At 55.5% G+C, this 26,678-nt stretch overlaps 1 protein-coding gene across 5 annotated transcripts in view; it reads left to right on the top strand.

Moving 5' to 3' along the window:
• Positions 1-25,827, top strand: part of NUMA1 (nuclear mitotic apparatus protein 1) — an 81,492-nt gene extending 55,665 nt beyond the window's left edge. For 4 of the 5 annotated variants that reach the window (XM_054974753.1, XM_054974754.1, XM_054974755.1 and 1 more), the window contains 17 exons: positions 1,401-1,518; positions 3,716-3,833; positions 4,532-4,672; positions 5,600-5,725; positions 6,934-10,386; positions 11,540-11,581; positions 16,555-16,623; positions 16,806-16,916; positions 17,063-17,281; positions 17,926-18,089; positions 18,691-18,931; positions 19,280-19,577; positions 20,153-20,289; positions 20,853-21,071; positions 21,805-21,924; positions 22,536-22,697; positions 24,193-25,827. In XM_054974753.1, coding sequence (XP_054830728.1) covers positions 1,401-1,518; positions 3,716-3,833; positions 4,532-4,672; positions 5,600-5,725; positions 6,934-10,386; positions 11,540-11,581; positions 16,555-16,623; positions 16,806-16,916; positions 17,063-17,281; positions 17,926-18,089; positions 18,691-18,931; positions 19,280-19,577; positions 20,153-20,289; positions 20,853-21,071; positions 21,805-21,924; positions 22,536-22,697; positions 24,193-24,228 — 5,774 coding nt within the window. In that variant the 3' untranslated portion in view covers positions 24,229-25,827. The remainder of the gene's footprint in view (positions 1-1,400; positions 1,519-3,715; positions 3,834-4,531; positions 4,673-5,599; positions 5,726-6,933; positions 10,387-11,539; positions 11,582-16,554; positions 16,624-16,805; positions 16,917-17,062; positions 17,282-17,925; positions 18,090-18,690; positions 18,932-19,279; positions 19,578-20,152; positions 20,290-20,852; positions 21,072-21,804; positions 21,925-22,535; positions 22,698-24,192) is intronic. The other variant, XM_054974756.1, reaches the window with a different exon arrangement.
• Positions 25,828-26,678: the final 851 nt, after the last annotated feature.

The following is a 26,678-nucleotide window of genomic DNA, read 5'->3' as shown; positions in this document are numbered from 1 at the left end:
CGAGATAGCGTTGGTTTGGAAGAAAGATCATGCACCCTCTGTAGATGCATGGTTTGAAAAAGTGTGGAATCACTTCATAATGGAAAAAACTCATAATGACCTTTACATAGCTGAACAGTTTCCTGCGAATTCCAAGTTCATGGAAAAATGGCTTCCATTTTTTGAATATGTTGATAAAAATAACATCCAGCCTAGATCAAAATTACTTCAAACAATAACTCTCTCTAGAAGCTTTACATTATAGCTTATAAGTTTGTTGAATTATATAGTTTTAACTGTATGTGCTTAACTCCCTCCTGTATCAAAATAGTTTTGTACTGGTTAATGTTTTGGTTTATATGTGTACGTTTGTATGTTGCAATGGTTTAACTGCAATAAAAGTTTAATAAAAAAAAAATCTGACTTGGTAGATTAGTTCTTCCTGACCCTCATAACAGTGGTTGCTTGTGTGAGTAAAACTCGTTCATCAGATCTTGCCAAGTAAGCCCCTACTGGATGCAACCTACTTTCAGGTGGTTATCCGTGTTAGTCTGCAGTAGAAGAGCAAGATTTGGGTCCAGTAGCACCTTAAAGACCCGCAGGATTTTCCAGGATATAAGCCTTTGAGAGCAAGAGTTCCCTTCATCAGATAATTGTAGGAATGGAGATCCCTGAGCCCTTATATCCCACTCAGAAGGTGGGAGGGATGTTGCAACTGATTGGAATATAAAGGCTGAGGGATCCCCGTTCCCGCTTGCATCTGGAGCTTGACTCTCGAAAGCTGGCACCCTGGGAAATCTCACTGGTTGTTGAGGTGCTACTGGGCTTGAATTTGGAATGCAGCCTACGATCCCCATGCTGAAGCACAGTGGTTAAAGAGCTGGGCTGCAAGCCAGCACTCCGCTGGCTCGACTCCCACTCCTGCCATGAGCTCAGCAGGCGGCCTTGGGTCAACCGCTCCTCTCAGCCCAACTCCCCAGCTGGATTGCGGAGATAATAATAACACTGACTTTGTCCACTGCTCTGAGTGGGGCACTGATCTGTCTAGAAGAGCAGGATATAACTGTGGTTGTTATTATTTGCTAGTGGCAGTCGCCACTAGAGAGCAGTCTCCTCACGTGCCTCCACTAGATTTCTTGGAGGGTTCCCTACGTAACTCATAAACAAACAAAAGTCCTAGCGCTGTGGCCAGAATGTGTATTTTTGCAAGTCAGCAAGTTCCAAGGCTGTGTCTCTAGAGGCCACATCTTCCTCTCTGCTGGTTGCAAAACCCGCCTGTTGCCCTGTGTTCCTTCCCCTCTGCTCCCCTGACCAGAGTGCCTCCTGCTGGCCAGGAGTGAGAGAGTTCTGCCGTGTATCTTGGTGGCGTTGAGCATGCGAAACGGTTCTTCAGGCTATGTCTCTTTGTGACTCTTTTCCAGACACACAAATCCTGGTGATGAAGCAACGGATCGACCGCCTGACTCGTCTCCAAGAGAGACAAGCAGCAGATCAGGTGGAACCCAAGGAGATGGAGGAGCTCCGGGAAAAGAACGAAAGGTACTTCCCCAGGCTGCCTGCAGCTGCACCGCTGACCTTCCCACATGTGTACGCGTGTGCGCACACACCCACACCCTGTCCTATCAGCCATGGAGCTCTCTGGCGGCCCCGGGGTTGATCCCCATCTCTTAGTCTAATGTACATAACAAGGCTTTTGAGGACAGAAGTGGAAACGCTTTTGTGACGCTGCCTACCAGTGCTTAGATGAGGGGCGGGAGAGATCAGGATAGCGCCACTTGGAGTTCCAGCCAAGAGACGGTGCCGTGCCATGCCACTGGCTATTCCCAGGTGAAACCGTGCCAGCGCCCAGCCCTCTTCCAGAAAGACACGTCTCTCTTTTGGTCCGAATCTGAAGCTGCTACTCCGAACAAACTGCCTAAAAGAGAAATGTGCCCGGGGACTGAGGCCAGCCAAATTCTGTCCCCGTCTTCACTCAGTCAGTCTCTGTTTCAGGACCAAATACGCTGAGAATTAGCCACACCCTCAGTGGTTCATTCATCTGCTCATCCTTCGATGTGATACAGATGCAGTCTGCATAGGGCAAGCAGGTCGCTTTCTGTGCAAAGAGGAGACACGTTGGAAGTAAAAAAAAAATCACACTATTCAGACACCAGCAGGAGAAAGTTTCGGTCTCCAAGGCCTGACGTGAGAGTCAACATCCTTCAACAAATAAACTTAGAAGGCAGTCTCTCAATGAAAAATGGCTGAGTTAGATTTAATCAACAGGTTTAACTGAATCAACAGCGGGCTAAACGCAGTGGTCGTTTTCCTCAGCCACTGCAGGTGTTGATCTAGTTAGGTCAAGCAAACTAACTCGTCATTATGTCGACTGCAGGCATCGTGAGTCGGTCTTGCAGGTCCCTCCTGTAAATCCTTCATGGCTTGTGCCTCTCTGTGAAGCCAGAAGAGAAGAGAGCTTTTTCTCTGTGTCCAGAGAATGTACAGTCTTCCCTTGGGAGGCTCTGTCCCTTGTTGGCATCCCCCAGCACTTCCTGTTTCAAGAGAAAAGGTTTACTTTCTGGCCATTTGCCGCTTTGCAGTCTCTGTCCCTTGAGGCATGACATTCTAGCAAGGTCATTTCGCTCATCTGAACAGGGTCTCCTGCAGGTGCCAGGCTGCACATGGGTGAAATCAACACACAGCAGCCCGTACACGGGCTTTCTCTGTGGTGGCCCCTACCCTGTGGAACGGCCTGCCCGAGGAGGTCAGGGGAGCCCCCACGCTCCTGGCTTTCCACAAACAATACAAAACCAAATTATTCAAAAAGGCCTTTTTCTCAGCTAGGAGGATGGTATTGTATGGAAGGGGTCCCAGATGTTTCGCTAATGAGTTAAGAACCATAGACTTCACCATTATGTTGCCTTACATATTATCTTTGCTTTCAATATGTAGTCCTATGTACTACCTGTGCTTCATGTTGTTTAATGTCAGTCCTAGAATTGCTTATGTTCTGTTTCAGCAATTCTCCAACCCCATATTGGATCCTTGCTAATGCTACGCCTTTGTAAACTTGTCTTTATTACCCTATAGCACTGTTTACAGAAATGTCCTTGACACTGTATGGTAATATCCTTGCTACTGATTGCACTAATCTCATACTATGTAGTCCGCCTTGAGTCTCATTGAGAAAGGCGGGATATAAATGGCATTGAATAAATAAATAAATAAATAAATAAATAAATAAATAAATAAATAAATAAATAAATAAATAAATAAATAAATAAATAAATAAATAAATAAATAAATAAATAAATAAAATAAGGTGTGAGATTGGCCAGAGCGATTAGCCTAGGCTGTGCCTCAAGCGCTCTGTGTTTGGACTGCAATGGCTCGCCCCCTGGCCCCTCCTTCTGCCAGCTGCTAGTTTGCACTTGGGATTCAGCAGGCAGACAGAAGAGTCACCGTGATTGAAATGTTGGGGTGAGATCTTGGGTGGAGGGCATTTCTCCACATACATTTTGAGTTTTGCTTTTCACTTTTTAATTTTTTTTTTTTTACTTTCCCCTGTATTATGCATTTGTACCACTGGCGGAGGTTTCAGTTCATGCATCTAACGAAGTGGGCCATGGCCCCCAGAGGTGCTGGTCTTTAAGATGCCGCAGGATTCCTTTTCTGTTTTTTTTGCTGTACGATACTAGCCCGGCTGCCTCTCCTGAGGTGTGCTTCTGTTCAGAGCAGTGCCTTCTTCCTCCCTCAGTCTCCTCCTACGCCTGCATGAGACGTTGAAGCAGTGCCAGGACTTGAAAACTGAAAAAGGACAGATGGACCGGAAGATCAATCAGCTCTTGGAGGAGAACGGAGATCTCTCTTTCAAGGTAGTGGGCATCTCCAGCTCCCTGCCACAATGCGCCGTTGCCCTCACATACGGAGGTGGGGCGATGAAGGGTAGGGCTGCATGTGGGACAGATAGACGGGTTTTCCACAGGGAAAGTTTTAGGGGAGTAGCCATGTCGGTCTGCAGATGAACAGCAGAGTTTTCATCCAGTGGCATCTTTAGAGACCCACAAGATTTTCAGGGTGTGAGCTTTTGAGAGTCAGAGCTCCCTTCTTCAGATGTTAGTGGCTCTCTAAGGTGCCTCTGGACTCAGTTCCTGCCAGGGGAGAGGAAGGACTTTCTGAACTCCATACTAGAACTGAAGTATTCCCTCTTGGCTAGGGATTCAGGTGACCTGTGGTTCCTCTGTAATCTCTGTGAAATTCTGTTGCATCACCGGGTGGCGCTTCTGTCACGGTTATGAGTTCAGAAACAGACGCAGTGAGCCAGTACTCTGGGGCCATGTGGCCCGTTGCCTTCAAGGCATGGGTCTGCTTGGAGCCGGGATCTATGGAAGCCCTTTTCCGGGAGAGTCAGTGGCTGGCGTGATCTGCTGCCACCTCCGATGAACATGAAACCTGGTTGGTTTTGAGGATTTCTTCACCCGGCAACCACACCTTCTGCGCGGGGGAGGGGGGGGTATTAATATTAAAGTTTCCAGAGCTGTTCCTCACTTTCTCCCCTTCTCTTCTGAGCCAGCTGCGGGAGCTGGCTGGCAACCTTATGGGACTGCAGGAAGCCATGAACGAGCTCTCCGCAGAACACAGCACGGCCCTGAGGGACTGGGAGGAGAGGAGGGTCCTCCTGGAAAACGATCTCCACCACGCCCTCGGCGAGAAGGTCAGCGTCTGAGAGAGACGGGGGGGGGGGCTGGGGGAACCTCCCCCCATCCACGTGCACTGCCTTCGACAGGAACCAGAGATGTAGCGCCAACATTTGCATTCCCAAGACCTCTCCTCCTGAGAAGCGTTTGCTTTTTAGTCCTTTGTTAGACCCTGCCTGTCTGGGTTTCCAAATGGAAGTTTGAGCTGAGCTTTGAGAACAGGGAGGGAGTGTTGCTCAGCGGAAAGAGCACCTGTCTGCATGCTCAGAGGCCCAGGTGGAGATGCTGGTGTTGGAGGAGCGACCCTCCTCTGCCTGAATCCCCGGAGAGCTGCTGCTGAGGCAGCTTCTTAGGTACAGCATCAGAGATAAGTAGTTGGTCCCACTGCTTCCTCTTCCAAGGAGGAGCAGTCAAGTTTGGTGAAGGCTTCCAGTATTGGAACAAATAATGGTGGGTCTCCCGGGTGTGAGCAGCTGGCCATCTGGCAGGAGGGCGAGTCAAGAGCAGTAGCGACTGCTTCTCTCTCCCCCCGCTCTAACCCACTCCCGGCAGTCACCCGGGGCTGGCAAGGCTATTAGGGAGAGGAGGGCATCTCTGTGCGTGGTTCAGAATCCAGTCCCTGCAACAAGCTGTGAAGGGGAGCAGGCCTAGGTGTGCAGCTGTGTGTGGGGATGGGAGCCCCAGGTGAGCATCTTCTGTGGCCTGCTTGGCTGGTGCTACAAGCTGTGCTGCGTGGTGGCCAGCAGGCTTCCCTAGAGGGCAAGGAGGAAGCGGAGCACGGATGCGATGTGGCTGCTTCCCCAGGCCGAAGGGAGCAGGGAAGTGTGTTTTTTCCCAAGACCGCAGTTCTGCTCTTTGTAGCTGGGGTGGGGCAAGCCCCGAGGGGAACGGGAGGTCCGTTTGAACTTGGGGTCCTCTTCAGCGGCTGGTGTCTTCTTCCCCAGAAATGCTTGGAAGAGAAGGTGGAGATTCTGCAGGGGAAGATCTCCCTGCTGGAGGACCAGCTGGCGAAGCTGAAGGAGAGCAGCTCCTCCCCAGAGACGGGCGAGGTCATGGGGAACGTCTTGCAGGTAGGAAGGAGCGGGGCCTTTTTGCTTCGCGTGTTCCGATCCTGGCCTTCAGAGACAGGGAACAGAACAACACAACACACGAGCCGGGCAGCACACTCATCAGGCTGTGTGGAGCCCCCTTGGAAGGCCCTCTGGAAAAGAATGGCCTTTGCCGTCTTCCAAGGGCTGGCCAGGCCCTCTGGGGCAGGGAGTTCCAAAGCTCGGGTAGGGGGTGTTATGGGGGACCACTAGCCACCACGGGACCACAAGCCTCGCCTTACTCAAGACAGGCATGCTGAGAAAGGCAGTGCCAGTTGATCCCTGGCTAGGGACAGGCACGTAGGGGGAAAGGCAGCCTGTTGAATACTCCGGTCCAAGGCCACGTGAAGCACCTTCAGCTGAGTTCAGAAAGGAATTGGAGACCGCTGCACCCATTATCAAACCGGAGAGGGACGTCCTGCCTGACTCTCTTCTCTCTTTCTCCTGTTACATCTCTTCAAAGTTGTCTTCCAGTTTGTTCTCTTTTTTTTCTTTCTCTTTCCCTCCATAAAAGCTTCACTCAGCCAAACTCCAGATCATTTCCTTTTCCCGATCTGTGTATTTTCCATCCCAAAACAGCACCCCTATGCTGTCTCCTTTTAAAAGAAAAAAAAGGAGAGGATCAGCAGTGATGCAGAGAGAGAGAGAGAGAGAGAGAGAGAGAGAATAGTGCTTACTGATGCTTCCGAGTTAAAACTGAATACGTGTGAACAGATACTGTAGAAGGGCTGCCGCTCTGCTGTCAGTGGCAGCCTTCCAGTTTTGCCGGAAGGTCAGACTGAGCCGTGCAGGTCCTTTCCTGTCTCTTTGCTCTGACTTCCTTATCTTTATCTCGAGCATTCCTGAAAACAGCTGTTGAGGTGTAGGACCGGGGGAGGGGGGCGGAATTACATGTTAGGAAAGGAATCCCAGTTGTGTTTATTGAGGAGGCCGATCAGCCCGCGTGCTGGGCATGGAATGTCTTACTAGTTGGGGCTGCCTCCACTCCAGTGAAAGGGAAATGGCCGCTTTGCTTACGAGCTGGCACAGGTGGCCAAAATCTGCATGCAGCAATATATGCACCCACATGCTTGAGTTCAGGGGACAGCACAGAAAGCAAAGGGGCTACGAAGGGTGGCTTTGAGGGTGTACTGGAGGGGAAGGAACAGCAGCACTCACAGAAGTCCGTTCTGTCCCGTTTGTCCCAGCAGCTTGAAGACCTGAAACAGCAGGTGGCCAGCCTCCATAGCCAGCAGGCTGAGCTCCAGGCAACTGTTGCCCGTGTGGAAGAGGAGAAGCGTCTGCTGGAAGCCACCCTCCAGTCCGACAGGGGCAGCTTTGAAGAGGAGAAGCTCCAGCTCACAGGCCTTCTGGCCAGCCTGCAGAATTCCGTCTCGGAGCTCTCTCGAGCCAAGGAGAAGCTGGAGCAGGACTCACGGGCGCAGGAAGAGTGCCTGGCTACCCAGGCGAATGCCCTGACAGCAGAGATAGCCAAGCTGACCGGCTTCCTTCACCAGAAGGACCAGGAGCTGTCGGCTTTGCACCAACAGGTGGAAGTGGAGAAGAGCCAGAAAGGCCGGCTGGCGGAAGACCTGCAGAAAAATGAGCAGATGTCCAGGACGGCCATCCAAGAGCTGACCCTCCAGCTGGATCAGCTGAGTGACTCCCTGAAGCAGAGCAGGGAAGCCCTGGCGCAGGCAGAAGCGGCGGGCCAGGAAGAGCGCCACAGGGCTGGCCAGCAGAAGGAGCTGGCTCGCAGGCAACTGGAGGAGAAGGAAGCCGAGCGATCCGCTCTCGCAAGGCAGCTGCAAGCTCTGGGGGAAGCCAGGGATGTGTCTGTCGCAGAGGCCCAGAGGGAGAAGGCGGCGCTCAGCCAGAAGGTCCAGGAGCTGGAGGCCAGGATCGTGGCCCTCACGGCCCAGTGCCAGCAGAGTGAGGTCCACGCGGGAGCGGTGCAAAGTCTGAAAGGCCAGCTGCGCGAAGCCCAGCAGAAGCTGGCGGACAGAGAGAAGCAGGCCAAAGAGAACGCGCATCTCCAGGAGCGGCTCTTGATTCTGGAGGAGTCAGTCCGCAACACGGAGGGCATCTTGGAGGACGAGAAGAGGAGGGCGGCCGAGTCCCTGGAAGGCAACCTCCGGCGGATAGCTGAGCTGGAGGAGCAGCTCCGGGAGCTGACCAAGCACCGTGACCAAGCACGGCAGGACTCGAGCGAGGAGAAGGCCAAGAGGCAGGCCCTGGAGGAGCAAGTGCAGCGGCTGGGGGAGGAAGCCAGAGCCAAGGGGGAGGCGCTTCAGCGCCAGCTGGCGGAGCTGTCCTCGGCCTCCTCCCCAGGAGACGAAGGCGAGCGTGGCAAGCTGCAGGAAAAGATCCAGGCCCTGAGCCTGGACCAGGAGCAGGCCCAGCAGCAGCTGCAGGCTGAGCGGCAGAAAGCGGAAGCCTTGGAAGCCCAGCTGAAGCTCCTGGACGCTGAACACCAGGAAGCACTGGCCGTGCTGCAGGCCAAAGCCGCTCGTGCTCTGGCTGAGGCCCAGGAGAGGGAGGGCGCAGAGGAGAAGCTCAGAGCCGAGGTGGCCTCTTGGCAGGAGAAAGCGGCAGCGGCCCATCGGGAAGCAGCCCAGAGCGTGGCCGAGCTGAAGGAGGAGGAGCGCAAGGCAGCGCTGGCTCTCGAAGCCCTCGCCAAAGAGCTGGCTGCAGAGAGAGGCGTCCGGGCGGAGCTGGAGGCCAGAGTGCAGCAGCTGGGGGAACAGGGCCACAAAGACCTGGCTGCAGCTAAGGCCAGGCTCAGGTCTGCTTTACAAGAAAAGGAGCGCGAGCTGGCCAGCCAGGTGAGCTCCCTGCAGGCGGAACTCGAGGAAGCTGTGCAGCAGCAAAAGCGAGAGCTGGCTGCACATGAGGAGGAGGTCAAGCGACTGGCGGGGGAGCAGGAGCGAGCCCGAGTGGAGCTGGCCACGGAAAAGGCCAGCAAGGCCGCCCTGGAGGTGCAGGTGCAGAACGTCACCAACGAGCTCCGGGTGGAGGTCTCCGGTCTCCAGGAAGAGGCGGCCAGGGCACGGTCCTTGGCGGAGGAGAAGGAGCGGGAGCTGGAGGAGCTGCGCCTGAAGAACGTCTCCCGCAACGAGGAGCTGAGGGACCTGCAGAAGACCGTCCGGAAGCTGAAGGGCGAGCTGGCCTCAGTGGAGGCGCTGAAGGAGAGGGCGGCCAAGATGGAGGGCGAGCTGCAGGGCTTCCTGGAGTTAGCCAGGACCCGGGGTGCAGAGCTGGACAGTGTCAAGTCCGCCCTGCATGCCAAAGGTCTGCTCCTGCAAAGCCTGGAGGAAGAGAAGCGGCGGCAGGAGCGGGAGTGTGCCTCCAGCCGGGAGCTCTGTGAAGAGACGCGCAAGGAGTGTGAGGCACTCCGCAGCCAAGTGGAGAAGCTCGAGCAGCAGGGTGAGGAGCAGCGTGGCACGGTTGTCAAGCTGGAGAAAGCGGCAACTGCCTCTGAGCGGCGGCAGGCAGTCGAGGCGGAGGCTTTGCAGCGGGAAGCGGCGCAGCACAGGGACAAGGCCTTGGAGCTGGAGAAGCTCCTGGCGACCTCCCGGTCCTCGCAGGCCAGCACCATTGAGAAGCTGAAACGGGAGCTCCTGGAGAAAGGGAAAGAGCTGGCTCAGAGCAGAGAGGCGGCAGCCAGGGCCGAAGCAGAGCTGGCCTCCCTGCGGGCTTCTGCCCAGGAGAAGGGCAAGTCCGAGGAGAGCTGGAAGGAGCAAGTGTCGCGCTGCCTCCAGGACATAGAGAGGAAGAGCAGCCTGATCGGCGGCCTGGAGAAGGAGCTGTCCTTCATGCGCAGGCAGGTGCTGGAGAAGGAAGCGGAGAGCAAGGAGCTGCGGCGGGTGGCTGTGGCCGAGTCGGACAAGAGCAAGAAGGTGGAGGAGCGGCTGCGGCTGCTCCAGTCCGAGATGGCCACCGCTGCCTCTCGAGCGGCGGAGAGGTGCTCCACCATGAAGGCTGAGGCGCAGGACTTCCAGAAGCAGGCGGAGGAGCTGCAGGTCTCCTTGGAGGCCCAGAAGAAGGAGCTGAGCGCCCTGGCCAAGCGCGAGGAGGACCTCTGCAAGGAGCTCAGGGCCTCGCAGGAGAGAGCCTCCCAGAAGGAGCAGATCCTCCTGTCCATGCAGCAGGAGCTGGCCGGAGCTCAGGCCGTGATCGGGGAGCTGATGCCCGTCCAGCGCTTGTACCAGCAGCTGCAGGCCGAGCAGGCGGCCCAGAAGAGCGAGCACCAGGAAGAGCTGCAGCGGCTGCACCAAGGCACCGGCGCCCTGCAGGCAGAACTGGCCCAAGCCAAGCAGGAGCTGGCGGAGCTGCTTTCCCTGAAGGAGAGGAGCCTTGAGCAAGAGCGCCGCCTGCAGCAGCTGCAGGCAGAGAACGCCGGCTACGCGGAGCGCCTTGCCACTCTGCAGCAGGCCCACGCCCAGCTGGCCGAAGAGAACCGAGCGCTTGGCGAGCAGGGGCTGCAGCGCCTGGACGCGGAGCTGGCCCAGGCCAAGCACAGGCACGCCCAGGAGCTGGAGGCTGCCAGGCTGGAGGCGGAGAAGCGAGTGGCCGTGAGCAAGAGGGAAGCTGAGGAGGCCCGGAAGAAGGTGGAGGGGGTGACAGCCCAGTACGAGGAGGCGAAGCAGAGACTGCTGGTGCAGGTAAGGCAGGGACAGGTGGGGAGGGAAGGCGAGGGGAAGGGGCAACCTGCAAGAAGCAGACCAGCTCCTGAGTGCTGGCAAGACCCCCCCGCCCCCCCCCCCGTGGTGCAAGCCCTCCTCTTGCCCTTCCTCCTTCCTTCATGGGAAGGGAAGCCTGTGCCCCTCCCGCTCTCAGCTCTCCTGCCTATGCAGCCCTGTCAAGAGTTTGGGCTAGGACCCGGTAGGCACGGGTTCAAATCCTCCCCCTGCCCCGAAGCTTGTAAGTGACGCGGGGCCAAGCCTGCCCCACGGGGTTGCTGTGAAACTGAAATGGAGGCAAGGAGACAGATGTTCAGTGTCCTGCGCTCCTGGGAGGAAGGACGAGGTGGGGAACCAGTCAGTGTCCCAGGCTGAGAAGCAGCTGCGGGTCACGTTTCCCTGGGCCTGCTTCCACTGCCGCCCTTCCGTGGGAGCACTGGAGAAAAGCCAGGCGGTGGCATTGGCAGGCAGAGGGTGAGAGAGGCGGTTTGGGTGGAGCGGGGTGGGGAGTCTGTCTGCGGGCCTGATTGGCCCGTCTGTTGAGAAAGAGGCTCTGGTGGGCTCCCCTTCCTGCTTCCCAGAAGCCCCTGGGGCATCTGGAGGGCAGTGCTGGGCTGTTGAAGGGTGGGATGGGAGAAAGACAGGAAAGGCGGTATTGCCCAGAACTGGAGCAGGGGGCAGATTTCAGGATGCCTAATGGCTGCCCCCCCCCCCCCCGTGGGAGGATAGTGTGGCCGCCTTCCATGGCATGCATGCCCCGAGCCCCGCCCCTTAAGAGTCCCCAGGCTTCTTGGAGCACTGCAAAGCCTGGGAGAGGGAGAGGGGAGTTCCTCAGACACAGGCCCTCTGTCTGGCTCGGGGTTATAGTCACAGGACCACATGCAGTTGCCTCTGGCTGAGTCAGGCCCTCAGCCTAAAGGCCAGCGTTGCCTACTCAGACCGGCAGCAGCTCTTTCTCCAGGCCCTCTGGCAGGCCCCCTTACCTGATCCCTTTAACAGGAGGTGCCAGGGATTGAACCTGGGGCGACCGAGGCACAATCCCCTTCCCACCTCCGCCACAAGCCTTCCCAGCTGTCTTGGGAGTCGCAGCGTGTTTACCTCTGCCTTCCTTGGTTTCCCCTTCCCCATCTTACAGGTGGAGCAGCTAGAAAAATGTCAGAAAGAGCAAGCTAAGCAGGTAACGCATGCCAGGTGTCAGCTGCTTAAACGGTGACAGTGCATGGCCATAGCTGCTGCTGCCGCTGCTGCTGCTTCCCCTCCACCGCGGCTGCCGTCGCCTGTTGTGAACTGTTTGCAATGGGGGCTCGCGGAGGACAAGCCGGGAGTGTGCTGGTTTGCTCCAAATAACAAGGCCGACACAAAAGGGTGTCTGTGTGTTGCGTGTCTGTGGCAAAACAGGGCTCCACAATCACAAAGCAGCCGTTGCCTGCCTTAAAACGCTGCACGTTTTGTCCAGATGTCTCCACATCCAGGTCAGCGTAACTTTTGTTCTTTTTAACAGTTTAGAGTAAGAAAGAGCCCAAAGCCAGTGAGCAGAGCTCTCTGTCCAGAAGAGAAGATGGTGAACATCCAGGCCAGACAGCAAGCGGAGAGGCAGGGGGTGGGCGCTTGCGACTCCCGAATGACTCGCGTGGCAATGGCCGGCGTACTTCTTGGCCTGTTCTTTCCTCTCCCACTCCTGGGCTAGTCCTCCATCCTCCCAACAGCCAGCAAAAGGAAACTGGGAGACCTTTTGCTCTGTAGGCAAACGGTTGGGAAGTGTGTAAGGAAGGCGCATCATCTGCTAATCGGGAGTGCAAATTACCTTTCTCAAATCAGTCTTTGTGTGAGACTCTGAGCTTCATGCAGCTCTGCTTTGGAAAAAGAAACATGAAAACTAAAAGGCCGCGCCGTTTCCTTGCACTAACTCCCTAACATACATGTGTCTTTTGTGATGCTTTCTGGGACAGTCCAGCAGTTGCCCTCTTGTAAGCAGATACTTTCTCTCTTGAGCAGAAATGGCTCTCTTGGAAAATGTGAGGTCCCCCTTGCTGAGAGCCGGTTGGGTTGGGTTGATAATTGTCTCTCGGAGAACGCAGAGCCCCCTAGGATGCTGTTATCTTTCTGGCAGTGGGGAAGCATAGCTTTGTATGCTTTTGTGCAGTGAGGAATTTGGCAACATCCCTTACATTTTGGAAGTTTGCTTGAAGTGTTGTCGAAGGCTTTCATGGCCGGAGAACGATGGTTGTTGTGGGTTTTCAGGGCTGTATTGCCGTGGTCTTGGCATTGTAGTTCCTGACGTTTCGCCAGCAGCTGTGGCTGGCATCTTCAGAGGTGTAGCACCAAAAGACAGAGATCTCTCAGTGTCACAGTGTGGAAAAGAAGTTGGCAGGCCATTTATGTCTACTCAGGAAGGTAGGGTTGGGCTGAGTCATCCTGTCAGAGTTTCCCAGGGTGTGGAAGCCTCCCTCCATTAGCATTCCACACCCTGGGAAACTCTGACAGGATGACTCAGCCCAACCCTACCTTCCTGAGTAGACATAAATTATCTGCCAACTTCTTTTCTACACTGTGACACTGAGAGATCTCTGTCTTTTGGTGCTACACCTCTGAAGATGCCAGCCACAGCTGCTGGCGAAATGTCAGGAACTACAATGCCAAGACCACGGCAATACAGCCCGGAAAACCCACAACAACCATTGCTTGAAGTGCTCTTTGAGTTCCCTTCATGGTCAAAGCGTGCTTTGGGGAGAAAAGGGGTTCCATTTGAAATCAGAAAGCAGAATGCCAGTTGGTGCGCCCAGTTTACATTGATTTTTCAGGCTCTGTCATTCTGCACACGTCTTCTCTACAAACATGACCCAGGCTTCTAAAAGGAAGCATCTTCGGTTATTGTTTCCCCTTCTCTCACACCTGTGTTGTCTGGCATTATAAGACTGCAAAATGTATACGATAATGATCGCAAGTGTCCGAACTAAAGATTAGTCGGGAATTGCAGAATCCTACAGTAGAAAGGAATATGGCAAGGCAGTAAGCCCAGCATAATTTCTTGTGCTTTCTGGTTTATGAGCCTTGTGTATTTCGGGGCCAAAGGGGGATTTTAATAAAAGAGGATATTCTTTTAGGGCTATCGCGAATCCTGCAGTTTAGGCTTTGAGACCCTCAATTACGTTAGATTCAAAATAAGCCCATGAGAGCAAGATTTGTTTTCTTCCAGCATAAATTCTAGCGGTGTGCATAGCTTGTGCCTGCTGCTCTGCTACTTTCTGCTGTATCAGATGCAAGGCTGGGCGGTGGAGCGAAACCCGCTGCCCGAGGCCACCTTCACTCTCATAGCCTGGGAGGTTAAAACTTCTCAGTTGCTGCCTGGAACAGATGGCTATCACATCGTAATGTCCTGAAAGATTTTTTTGGGTGGAAAAAGGAATAAAGGTTGCTCTTGCCTGTGGCGCAGAGTTACCTGTTCACTGGAACATTTAACTTTTCCATAGCTTAAGCCTGGCATAGATCCTGAGGCCACTGGTGTGGAAGAACCACGGAAAAGAACCCAGTTGGGAAGACGCCGGTGTTCTTGGCATGCACTCACACCAGGTTTTATAATAATAATAAATAACAACATTCAATTTATATACCCCCCCTCCAGAACAACTTAATGCCCACTCAGCGCAGTTTACAAAGTATGTCATTATTATCCCCACAACTACAAACACCCTATGAGGTGGGTGGGGCTGAGAGAGCTCTGAGAGAGCTGTGACTGACCCATGGTCCCCCAGGTGGCTTCAAGCGGAGGACTGGGGAATCGAACGCGGCTCTCCAGGTTAGAGTCCCACGGTCTTAACCACGACACCAAACTGGATATTTGAACTCCATTGGGCTTCTGTAACTCCGCACTTGTGGGAGTCAAACCGAAGTGGTGTCTGCTTATTTTTTCTGCCCTAGAAAAATGCCCCGTTTCTGCTGCCGGCTTTCTGGGGAAAGTTGACGGGCTGAGGAACCTTGCAAGGATTTTTGTTTGTTTTTAAAGCACCTCCTTGCAGCTTTTTTTTAAGGCAAGAAAAGAGTAGACTAAAAAGTAGAGGAAACACAGAGACTTCCAAACGAAATGCACATACCTTGTGCTGGTCAGAAGATGATTTATTTTACTGCCAAGGTTAGCATGCCTGCACAACACACAACACACAGCGATGTCATTTCTGTGTGTGGGTTGGCTGAGATGTTCTGGAGGGAAGCTTTAAAATATTAGAGTCAGGGCTCTGTGCAGAGTTTTTCTGCTAGCATTTTCCCCCATCCCTTGTAAGATTTTGTTTTTTAAAAAAATTGCTGCTTTAAAAATAAAATAAAATTAAGAACAAAAACTGGATTGGTTGCCCAGCAACCAATCAGGATGCAGGGGAATAAAGGGGCGGGCGAAAAGCAGGGCCAGGCCTCAGACCAAAGAAAGCATTCTGCACTTCAAAAAGAAAAGCCCAGTTTGACTTTGCTGGGGGGAAAACATCAGAGTATGTGCATAGGGAGAAAAGGCAGGGAAAGATGGATTCTGCGACAGATGCAGCCTTTCTCCATGTGGAACACAGAAAAGTCTGGGAAGCGGCTTGGAGACTGAATTGGGGAATTTTGACCATGCATGCAGAACTCTGGAGAGAAATCGATGTAGTATGGGGGAAGAACTGATGAAAGGAAAAGACTGCTGGCTGGTACCTCTGGATAAAGTGGAGCTTTTTACCTGTTCAGTACTGTTAAGAGCAAACCAGCTTCAACCCAGACACTGAAATCCTCCCTTCGGGAAATCCTTTTGATTATCATAGATCCAGAGGAGTTAGCCGTGCTACTCGGTAGTCGCAAAATAGTAGAGTCCAGTAGCACCTTTAAGACTAATCAACTTTATTGTAGCAGAAGCTTTCGAGAACCACAGTTGCGTCTTGACAAAGACAACTGTGGTTCTCGGAAGCTGATGCTACGATAAAGTCGGTTAGTCTTGAAGGTGCTACTGGACTCTTTACTACTTTTTGATTATCATGTTGTTGTTGAATTGGGTTGTCATCCAGGTGCACAGAGAGAGATGAACACTGCACTCTTTTTTGGTTTTCGAGGGAGAAATGGAGTGCTCGCCTCTCCCCTGCACCTGTGTCAAGCTTAAGGAACACCTGCAGTACATTGCAGCTCTCTTGTGCAGAGGAAGCTGCTCCTCCTCGCCTCCCCCCCACCCCCCACCACCACTGGAGATGCTGACTGGCTTAGCCTGCTCTGCTTCAGAAAGCTACTAACCCACTTGGTTGCTGAACTGCGGCATGTGCATTGCATTAGATGAGGGTGGGGGGATGCAGCTCGGGGGGTGGTAGACTGCTGCTTCTGCTGGTTGGCAGGAACCTGTGGGATCATTGTGGAGGGAATAACACTGGAACACATGGAGATGATTTGCTCTTTTCTCAGCCTTACAGTCATGGTGTAAGGATAAAAATCGGGGCGGGGTGGCCTCTGAGTCTTGTGGAAACCAGTCTCTACGTATTCTGTCTCTCTTTGGTAACTTGGGAAGTACAGAATTCAGAGTCTCGTGTTTCTAGTCCTTGTGGCTCTAGGTAAGCTTGGAAACGTGTGCCAGGTCTGGTGAAACCTGGCAGGACAGCAGGCAGGCTAACCATGACCTGTGCAAGGTGGCACTCAGTGCTCTCTATAGCTTTGTGCCTCCCTCTTGCCAGCATTATGCAGATATATACAGTTGTTTTAATTTGGCATAGTTTTTGTTCCAGGTGCAGAATAAGTGGTTTTTATTTTATTCTATGTTGTTTTGCACCGATTGTGTATGGTCTTGACTGTACAGAAATGAATTTGATATTTAAGAGGGACCAGCCAAGTGGGAAACAACCATTCCCTTCTCCAATACAGAAAGAGAGTGACACTTTGAGAGTGGGCCTTTGCCCTGCCAGTTTGTTGAAGAAGGCCTGCTTCCTTGGCTCCTTCCAGCCCGTTTTGCAAACAGAGTTGCCCCCAGATCAGCAGGGCTATGCAGCAGTGGGGATCGCAGAAGGGTTCTGTGTGACGCCTCCCCGCCCTCGCGTCTCTAAGCACCACGCTACGGTTTGGCCAGCGTTGGTGGTCTGGGGGGCCCTTCGAGGCGGCATTGCAGCTGGAGGAAAGGTCTGGGACAATTTCTCTTTCCCCCCTCCTTTCCAGGCAGAGGAGCTGAAACAGAAGCTGAGTCAGCAAGAGAAAGCTGGCCGAGCCCAACAGCAGAAAGCCAAGGTAAGCTCTAGGGGTGGGGTGGGGTGGGGTGGGGTGAGAGAACTGCCAGCGTGAAAAGGGGGTTTGCTTTGGAAACGATGCCCCAAGTCCAGGTGTAGAGCCCAGAGTAGAGCATTTCAGTTTCTCCCAGTTCCCCTCTTGCTTCCTCGTCTCCAGAGCCTCTCTCTCTCAAAACTTGATAGGTGCGTGAACAAGAACTCCAGAAGGAGGTTGAGCACCAGAAGGAAAAGGTGGCCGACCTCCAGGAACAGCTGGCCCAGAAGGAACAAGCTGCTGAGCATTACAAGGCCCAGGTACACAGATCGAATCTGCCTCTCGGGGCCGGCAGGATGGGGGTTCCAGCTGGTGCTGTGCTCTCCCCGTCCTCGATCTTGCGTTTTCTGAGGCTAAGTCTGGGGTTCAAGGACTAACATGCCGGCTTTCCCTCCTCACCTTTCAGATGGAGAAGGCCAAAACACACTACGACGCCAAGAAACAACAGAATCAGGAGCTCTTGGATAAACTGAAAGGACTGGAGCAGCTCGAGAAGGAGAACAGTGAACTGAAGGCGGAGTCGGCGCGCCTCGTCCAGGAGCTGCAGCGCACCGTCCTGCAGGCGAAGGAGTCGGAGCTGAGCTGCAAGAACCTCACCAGCCGAGTCCACAGCTTGGAGGCGCAGGTACGGCCAGAAGCGGTGCTGGGCGCGCCCGCTCTCCCGCTCTTCCTTTTCTTCCAAGCTGCGTTCACCTCCACACGACTTCCAGGACAGAGGCGGGCTTTCCATCCGGGGTTGCTTTTCATCCAGCCCTCTGTAGACGGAAACCAAAGAGAGGCCCACCGGTCAGGGGAGGTCAGCAGAACCAGGGGTTAAACCCCCAGTCTTGGCGGAGCATCCCCAAACACGGTGGGGTTGGTGTGCCGAAGCGAACTCTCTTTCCGTCTCCCTTTTCTGTTTCCCCGCCTCTTGTAGGTTTCCATCACAGAATTAGGATTACTAAATCTTTAGGCTTGTCCCTGAACTTGAGCTGAAAACCTCTCTGCCCTTCTACAGTAAAAACCACAGTGCCAGGCAAAAGACATTGCCAGGTAAAAGATGCACAGGCTGGCGGAGTTGGGGATCCTAACCTGTTTTCTGTATACAGTAACAAATCAAAAAGCTCAAGTCTCTCGCTGTAGTCAGGTCTTCCAATTACTTTTTTTTTAAGCCAAAAAAACCCCCCAAAAACATTGCCCCGGTGGGAGCTTTGGTCTGGAGCGCTCCTCGCTTCCTTGGTGCCTGGCAGCCTGCCTCTAGGTCCTTACACTTCATGAACTAAATTGCAGGTGGAATTTGCTGACCGCCAGCTGCGAGGGCATCGCAAGTTCCAGGTGGCCACATATACACTGAAGAGCCGTGAGACCTTCCGGCAGAACCCAGCGGACATCAGCACAGACAGCCTGGACCTGAGCACCAGCGAGGAAGCTCAGCCCCACAACTCCACCACCAGGTGCAAAGCCTCCACTGGGCCGCGTCCGGGGCAGGGACTTGGGAGACCTGTTTGGCATCAGTAGGGTAGAATGGCTGCTGTGGCTCTCTCCCTGCCCTTTTTCTTGTGGGGCTGCTTTTCTCTCCGGCCAGCATGGTTGGATGCAGTTCAGCCATCGGTGGCCCCTGGACCAAACACGGCTGTCCTCTCGGAGTTGTCCCTGGATTCCCTTTCCGGGGTGCTGTCACACTTTCAATTGCTTTGTCAGGGCTGGCCTGAGATACTCTGTCACCCAAAGCCAGGGGTGCCCCTTGGCACTGCCGCCGCCTCGAACGCTGCCACCAGCTGAGTCCCAGCTAATTTCCTGTGGAATCACTCCCAGGGCTCAGCTTGCACCTGGCGGGTGGTATCCTGGCTCCAGGAGGTGAAGCCTGTCCCCGTTGTGGATAGCCGGAAACAAGCTGGGCCTCTGCAGTGGTGGTTGTCACCCCAGGGCACCCGCTTAGGCGGCTCTGCCAGAGAACTCTCCCTGAGCCCTGCTGGTCTCCCGAAGGCAAGTCCAGACAACTCTGCGCTGAGCAGTGGTGGCCGGCGTGTCACTTCCCTGCGCCTCTCTTCGCAGCAGGAAGACCCGCCGTTCCCTCTCTGAATCCGGGACAGCCGAGGCGGCCAGAGCATCACAACAGCTGCCCCGCAAAGTGGAATCTCTGGAGAGCCTCTACTTCACGCCCATCCCCACCCGAGCAAGGTCCAAGCTAGAGAGCAGCGGGAGTTCGGCGGGTGACGTTTCCTTTGAGTCGGGACGGAAGACGCTCTCCGCTCGCCGGCGCACCACGCAGGTCATCAACATCACTATGACCAAGGTAACACTGGAGTGGGTGGGAACAGAATTATTCTTGGGAGTGCTCTGAGGGCTTTCAGTATCTGGCGCTGGCTTCTGGCACCCTGTGAAGGAGCCTCTGCTTGCTGGAGTTTGGGGGGGGGCCCTGAAGGGAACACCCTGGGCTGTGCAAGGACGGTTGATCTAGGAAGCTGAACACGTCATGCAAAAACAGTCATAGATCTGAGAATGTGCACGTTGGCCTAAGTGCAGGATTTCTACATGTTGGGGATTGCTTTCCTGCCGGGGAACAGAGCAGGGTGTGGCGTGTTTGCGGCCCTGCCTGCCAGGAGGTGAGCTGCAAGGCCTCTCTGCTCATGCCTCTTCCCAGAAACATCCTGAGCCGGAGACTCCAAACAGCCCCAACGCCTCCTTCTTCAGCGTGCAGTCCTCCGGGTCCCAGGCAAGCGCCCCCAGCCAAGAGTCGGTCAAAACTCGCCTGCGTTCAGCGGCCGCCTCGTCCACTCGCTCGCTGGCCAGCCTCCCCTCTCAGGAGTCCCTCGCCAGGCTGGGCACCTCTTCCCCTGACGATGCAGCTGGCCACGCGGCACTGATGAGCCTGCCAGGCTACCGGCCCGCCACTCGCAGCTCCATGAGACGCTCCCAGATTGGGGGGGCCAGTGCTGGGGGTGAGTGTTGGCGCTTTCAGCCTGCGTGGTTCGGGCTGCCCTGAGTGAGGAACTCTGTTCAGCTGAGCTTGGTCTGTTCGTGGAGCCCGTGAGGTGCCCTGAGGAAGCTGTGAGCCAGGTCTGCTGCCAGCATTCCTCCTCGCAGCCCCCTTCCGTGATGCCTTGTAGGCAGCAGCTGACTGTTGCTGGTTCCAGCTGGGAGCCTTACCTTTGGCAGGGGGGGGGGTCCACTGGCCAGTGACCATGAAGCCTCCTTGGTGCTCCCCCTGTGGCACAGAACTGAGCTCTCTTCCGAGTGCCACGTGCCGTGGCTCTTCCTGCAGAAGCCCCCCTCCTCCAATGCTGTAGCTCTGTGCGGATGTCATGCCGTGAACCTTTCGGAGCGGCAGGGCTGGGGTTTGCCCGGAGGCACTGCCCTCTCTGGTTTTCTCCCCAGGCCTTCTGGCCATTCGTGAGAAGGAGAGTCTGCCTGCCTCCTAACTCACTTTGGCTTCATTGTGGATGGTCTTTTGTTTGGGATAGCCCAACGAAAGAGCTGCTTAACTGTGTCTCCCTGTGACTCCTCCTGCTCTCAGGCCGGAGCAGCCTGTACTTGGGCACCTGCCAGGATGAGCCGGATCATCTGAACGAGTGGAACCGCATAGCTGAGCTGCAGCAACGCAACAGCGTGTGTCCGCCTCACCTGAAGACCTGCTACCCCTTGGAATCCAGGGTAAGTGCTGACGGATCATGGGAACCTGCTGCGTCACCCCACGGGGGCCGTGGTGCCAAGCAGCGGCCAGGTGGGGGCTTTTAGGAGGTCCACAGGTGAGCGTATTCTGGCGAGGAGAGCGGGCCAAGGATGTCTTGCATCCAACTACCTGGAGTTTTCTGCACATGGAGAATAGTGAGGATGCTGCAGAGGGGTGCGTTTTCTTGGCTGGACTCTTCCCAGACCTCGGCCCTTTGGAGGCTCAGTCGAGATTAGTTTAAAAGAAAAATTAGTGATACGGTAAACATCTGAGAGAGAGAGAGAGAGAGAGGAAGCGTTGGGCATTATTTGCTTAAGGGCTTTGCTTTTTGCTCAGGCGTTTGTTAGGAAATCCATTTTTGCACAGGCATGCAAAGGCCAATTGGCTGCGCCCGAAGTATTAAGTAGCATTTGTAAGACTATCAAGAGTCAAAACCCAGAAGGTCCAAGAGGCCCAGGGAATGAGAATTCCCAGGCGGGAGGGCCCCGCTTCTGTGTGTGAGTCCTTTGGCTGATGGCTCTCTTCCCCCCCCACCTTGCTCCAGCCATCCCAGTCGCTGACCACCATCACAGACGAGGAGATGAAGACCGGAGACCCCAAAGAGACGCTCCGGCGTGCCAGCATGCTGCCTTCTCAGATTGCAGAGGGCCCCGTCACTCGCCGCAGCATGCTGAGTTCTGCCTGGGCGGCCGGAGGGGTGGCCACTCGGCAGCAAAGGAAGCGCTCCTCGGATGAGTCCCAGCAGGGTCCCGGGACCCCTGAGGTGAGCAGCCCTGCAGCATCCACCGGGGGCCCTTCTGTCGGCTCAGGGGACTGGCGCCGGACGGTTGGGTTGAATCGGTGGGAGCCTGTTGCTCATGGTGGGCTGCCTTCAGAGAGCCTCGGCCGCTGCCTTGTGATGGATGATAGCAAGTTGAGTAAATGATATGCTCAAGGCCAGGGGGCTGAAAGGAGAGCATAATTTTTTTTTTAACTGTGAAGAGTAGTTAGAGTTACTTGGAATATCCCAGCACTAGATTTGCTCCCCGTCTGTCCCAATTACTAGATTTGTAACCTGCCTTTAGGCCCTTGCGGGAGTCTTCAGGGTAATTATCCTGCCGTTCCGAAGGAGCAGAGGCCCCCTCTTCCGCTCGGGGTCTTCAGGCATGCGTGGGTGCTGGCCCTCCTGACCCTGAGGTCTTCATCTCAGAGGGGTTGGGTGGGGCAGGGAATATAGAAAGAGAGAGAGGCTTCTTTCTTGGGGGAGGGCACCCTGGAACAACGCAGTCACCTCCTGGGGGGCTTCTCCCCCAAGTAGACAGAATCTCTGCTGTCTGTGGAGCGTTCCTCCCTCTCCTGCTTCCCTTGGCTCCCTTCCTCCTTCCTTCCTGTGCTGCCCACCAGGACGGGAGGGGAGTGGGGCAGCCTCTTCGTGTTCTGCCCGCTGACTCTGGCCAGACCGCTTTTGTCTGAGGTGTCAGCCAGGTACAATGCCTTTGTCTTCCACCCTACTGCAGTCCAAGAAATCTGCCAGCTGTTTCCCACGACCCCAGACCCCCAAACGGCGGAACGAGGAACTCAAGCGCAGCTCCCTTGCCGGGGGCAAGAAGGGGGCAACCCAGGCAGCTGACAAACAGGTGAGGAACCCAGACAGGAATCGGCTGCTTTTTCAGCAAGCACGGGGGGGGGGGGGGGGCCAGGGGGCAAGGAAAGATACCTGGATATGAAATGCAGCGCATGGTGCTCATCTCCTGTCTGAAGCCCCGGTGCAAAGGGTGAGAGACGGCACAGCTTTGGCCATTCCTGCCCCTGCTCAGCCCTCAGTTCCATGCTGGATCTCCAGGCAAGGGTCCCTCCCCTCAGCCTCAGTTTCCTCACCTGCAGAATGGGCGCAGTGTGGCCACAAGGGGATGTCTGACAAGTAGCTGACAGTGAAGCACCGCGCACCCTTGAACGTGCTGCGTGATAGCAGTCCAGAGAGGGGCATTGAGTCGATGGGTGGCTTGTCCCGTTTGCAGTGGATGTTGTTGGAAGTCTGCCTTATGTTGTAAGCAGCTGCTGTCCAGGCATCTTATAGGGCAGGCCCTGTGTAGTTGTGGCACTAGAACGGCATCGGTGCTTTCAGACCGTTCTCAGCATCTTCAGTGGGCCCTTGTGCTGCAGGGGGGCTCCTGTTTCATGGGTTTGTGAGGGACAGACGAGGAACTGAAGTCCCAAAGCAAACCTCCTCCTTTTTTCTTGCCTGCAGTCTGAGAGGCGCCAGTCACTGGCTTTCAGCATCCTCAACACACCGAAGAAATTGGGCAACAGCCTTCTGCGCCGTGGCGCCAACCGGAAAGCAACTCCTAAAAGCACCCCCCGGGGCAGCAGCCGAAGGTCCCCCAGGACAGCCACCTCTCCCAAGGGCAAGGTAAGGGGAGTGGAAAGCAAGGCAGCCGAGCAGCAGAGCCCTTTGCCGCAGCTGTGGGTGCGGGTGGAGTGCCAGGTACTGTCCTGCCAGAGGGGCAGGGGGGTGCTGGTGCCCCACGGGGGCGGGGGGGGGGAGGTTTTACTTCCTTGCTGTGCTGACTTTTAACATAGGGGCACTTTCCGAAATTGAGCCCCTGCGCGGCTCCCCGCCTGTGTCTGAAGTCGTGCCGTCCCTCCTGCTCCATTATCCCGCCCCCCGCCCCCCGCGCGCCATTCCTCCCGTCTGCGTATCTCAGGACTCGGGCGAACCCTGGTTGGCAGGCAGCGCCAGGGACTTTTTGCCCTGCGCAGCGCCGTGGATTTAAATTTTTTCAATGAAATGTTTGCTGGTCTTGTTGGTGCACCTTTGAATTCTTGCCAAAATACTAGGTAGGCAGTTATGAGAAAGCTGGAGGGAGGAGAGGTTTAAGAGGAGGCTGATAGAGTCCAAGCGGGATGCGGAAGAGCAGAGCCTGTGGAAGGGCCACTGAAAGCCAGTGGAGGTGAGAGACGGGGGGGGCAAGGAGCTGCGTGTGCAGCGTGGGAAGGGGGGCAGGTCTGGGGATGCAAGGAGGAAACGGCGGCAGGACAGGGGGGGCTGGGTGGAGGTGGGAGGGTCGCCTCGAGCATTCTTTGCACGCCTTGGGAGCAGCGAGACAGTGCAGTTTCCCGGCAGGGTTGAGTTTGCTGGTCTCCAGCCAGCTGAGCTGCGGCTTGTGTCCCCCTGTGGTCCTGAGGCCGTGTCCCTTTGCTCCAACAGGTCCCTGGGGCTGCTGCAGCAGGCAAGCATGACCCCACCCACTCCTAGCAGGCTTGTATGCACCCTCGTCCGATTGCTTGACATCTGGAGGGGGGCACTCCCAGCAGCACCCCTTCAGAGGTCTTTCCCTCTCCTCCTCCTCCTTCCACTTCAGTGTGCACGCTTTCTGGGTTACGGCACCAGCACTTGGGTGTGGAAAACAGGCCTCGCTCCTCACTGGCTGGATGTGCTGCAATGCAGGGCAGTGAGGGTGATTGAGACACACACACACCCCACACACACACACAGCCTCCATGGCAGCAAAGCGGAGCTTGACCCTTCCTTGCTGCCTGGCCTTTCCTACTTCCATGCTGTTCTTTCTGGGCCTTACCAGGGGTCCCAGGTGCAAGTAAGCAAGGCAGTGCGAAAGCGTCCGAGGCCAAGTGGCCCTGCACTCCTCCTGGCAAGCGAGGCAGCCCTGCCGTGAGGCTAAACGAGGTGGCTGTCCTGAGAGGCGGGTTTGGGGCACCAGTAAAAGGCAGGGGAAGTGGGAGGCAGAGCGGGCGGCTTCCCAGCTGATCTGTGCCCCATGGGTGTTTGTGCGCGCGCGCATGTTGTGTGGACTTTCGGTCTGGGAACGGCTGTGGCTGGCCTCCTGGAGAGCTCTCCTGGCTGCCCAGTGCCGTCTCCTCTGACCGAGTTCCTTTTGTTCCCACAGGCAAACTCCAAGTCCCTCAAGACCTCAAAATTCTAACGCGGCTTTCCCTGGCTGACGCCACCCTCCCTTCCCGTGATCTCCCTGCGGGGAGAGAGCAGGACGCCACTGCCACCCCGGAGCCTGTCTTCATGGGCCCAGCGGAGTCCCTAGAAGCCTCCCCCCCTCCCTGCTCACCAGCGGACCGCCTCTTCCCTTCCAGCCCTGGCGAGGCCGAGGGACCGGAGCCTTCTCGCCAGGATGCTGCCGAGTACAGTGCCTGCCCCCTCCGGGGGGTGGAGGGGGTGGAAGGATCCCCTCCTCGTCCATGATCCCACTGGGTTTAAAACGGGACGGTTTCCAAAATCATTCCAGACTCTGCCCAACTGTCTGGAGGGCAAATGCCGTGCCCCACCCTCCTTGTTACAGTGGAGTAGGGCAGCGGTGGCATGGGGGGATTACAGGGGTAATTAGGGTCTGGGCTTCTTTTGGCAACTTGCCGCTGTTCCCTGCGACCTTAAAAATCTAGGGTGGCATCTCCCAAAGAGAACCTTCCCCCTCCCTGGACCAGTGGCTCACCCCACACAGCTTCCAACGGGTCAGGAAGGACCCTGTCCGCCAGCATAGCTGAAACCACTGCAGCGGATTTCTTCAAGGCATCCGCAGTGGAAAGAGTTCCCACCACCACCACCACCATCTGCTTCCTCGTGTAAATTCTGCAAGCAGGCTGCAGCCAGCCACGCTGTCCCTCCGTTCTCAGCCACCCCACCTGCGGAGCGAGTGCTGATGGGCTGGAAACTTGAAGATGGAAAGCTTCTGGCAAAGAGGCCGTGGAGGAGCTGCTCAGCCTTGGCGGGGGAAAATCCCCTCCTGTACAAAGCTTAGCTCTGGTCTTCCCAGCAGCCTGTGCTTGCTTCCCTGAAAAGTCGACACCGTTGGAGCAGCAGCTGTCTTAAAGACCTCTTGTCAACTGATGGGCAAGAGGGATCGGGCTGGGCAGACACCTCCCCTTGATTCTGCAGGCTTTACTTAGCTGTGTTGCTTCGTATTGTACTCTGTAGGCACAGGTGTGCGGGGGGTGGAAACTTCATTGCAGTGTCCCTCCTGCATGGGGCAGATGGATGCATGCGGGAGAGGAGGGTTGTAGGACCGCTCAAGAACTTGCAGGCGGGCCTGATGGGGAGAGGGTGTGGCACGCACGGGGCAGAGGGAAGGCAGGGCTCCTGGCCCGTTCTTCTTCTCTGCAGTGGGGCTGGTGCAGGGGCCCTTCCGGGCAACGGGTGTCCCCTGTCATGGTGCTTCGGATACTCCCCTCGGATAGGCCAGCAGCGTGCTTTGCCTTCAGCTGCCTGCTTGGGGGAAAGGAAAGGCAGCGGCAGCGGCCAAGAAGACTAAAGCGCTGGTTCCAGGTGGATCTTGTCCTTGCCAAGCTGCAGGATTCTGGCCTTGCCTGAGTCGGCTCCCTTGCCAGCCGCCGCCACAAGGGGCCGCATGAAAGTATTCCCCGCGTGGGTCCCCTTGCGGAGAGACACTGCCTGAGGGCGCCCCCCACTAGCAGCCTTCTAATACTCGCCTTTGTAGAGAGTTTAGCATTCAAATGTGTCATTTTAAATAATAAAATGTTTCTACTTGTAAATAAATGGTATTTTTCTCCCAGTATCAGCCTGGTGTTGTGGCTCCTTGTCTTGCTCTCTTTTGCAAAGAAAGTGGCCTGCCGTTGGGAGTGAGCAGCCAGCCAGAAGCCCTGCCTTCCTGCCAGGATTCCCAAAGGCACTAGCTGTAGCTTGCCAAATGGACGCAGGCAGCCATTTCCTCAGACAGGGTCTCTTTGGGGAGTGCAAACTGCGCTCCCCCCCCCAGTTGATCTGCCCAGCCCTGTTCCTGCCTGCACTGATCAGCCACAGCTCCACAACAATTCAGGCTGAGGGGACTCCTACTCCTGTTGCCCGGGTTGGAGTCTGGGAGCTTCTTCCCTCGGCAGAGGACAGAGCTCAGCCCTTCCTGCTGGCCACGAGCACATGTGTGTCCTCCAAAGGGCTTGGTTACCCCAGGGATTTCAGGTGACCTGCAAGACCGCAAAGAGAAATGTCGAGATCCATGCCTTTTTGCCCCAGCCTCCTTCCAAAGAACTCGGAGCGGCATTTATAGTTCCCCCTCATTTTATCCTCGCAGCAACCCAGCCAGCTAGCTGAGGCTGACAGTGACTGGCCCACATTCATGGCAGCGGGAGAGGTTGAAGTCGGGTATCTCAGATCTTGGTTCAACACTGACCACTATACCCTGCTGCCTTATGCCCGTAAGCAGCTTTGGCAGTTTAAAACAGTTTCGCGAAAGAAACCTTTCATACAAATCTCAGTTGCTGTGTAAAAAGAATCCTACTGGATCAGGCCAGAGGTCCAGTTTCACACAGGCCCATCGACCAGAGAGGCCTCCCCCTGATGTTGCCGCCGAACACTGCCAGTCGGGCTCACTGCCTCTGAACATGGAGGCTCCATTTAGTCAGGTGGTAG

The sequence above is a fragment of the Eublepharis macularius genome, chromosome 3 (genome assembly GCF_028583425.1).
Source record: "Eublepharis macularius isolate TG4126 chromosome 3, MPM_Emac_v1.0, whole genome shotgun sequence".
NCBI classification, from domain to species: domain Eukaryota; kingdom Metazoa; phylum Chordata; class Lepidosauria; order Squamata; family Eublepharidae; genus Eublepharis; species Eublepharis macularius.
This window is presented reverse-complemented; position numbering and strand designations above follow the sequence as displayed.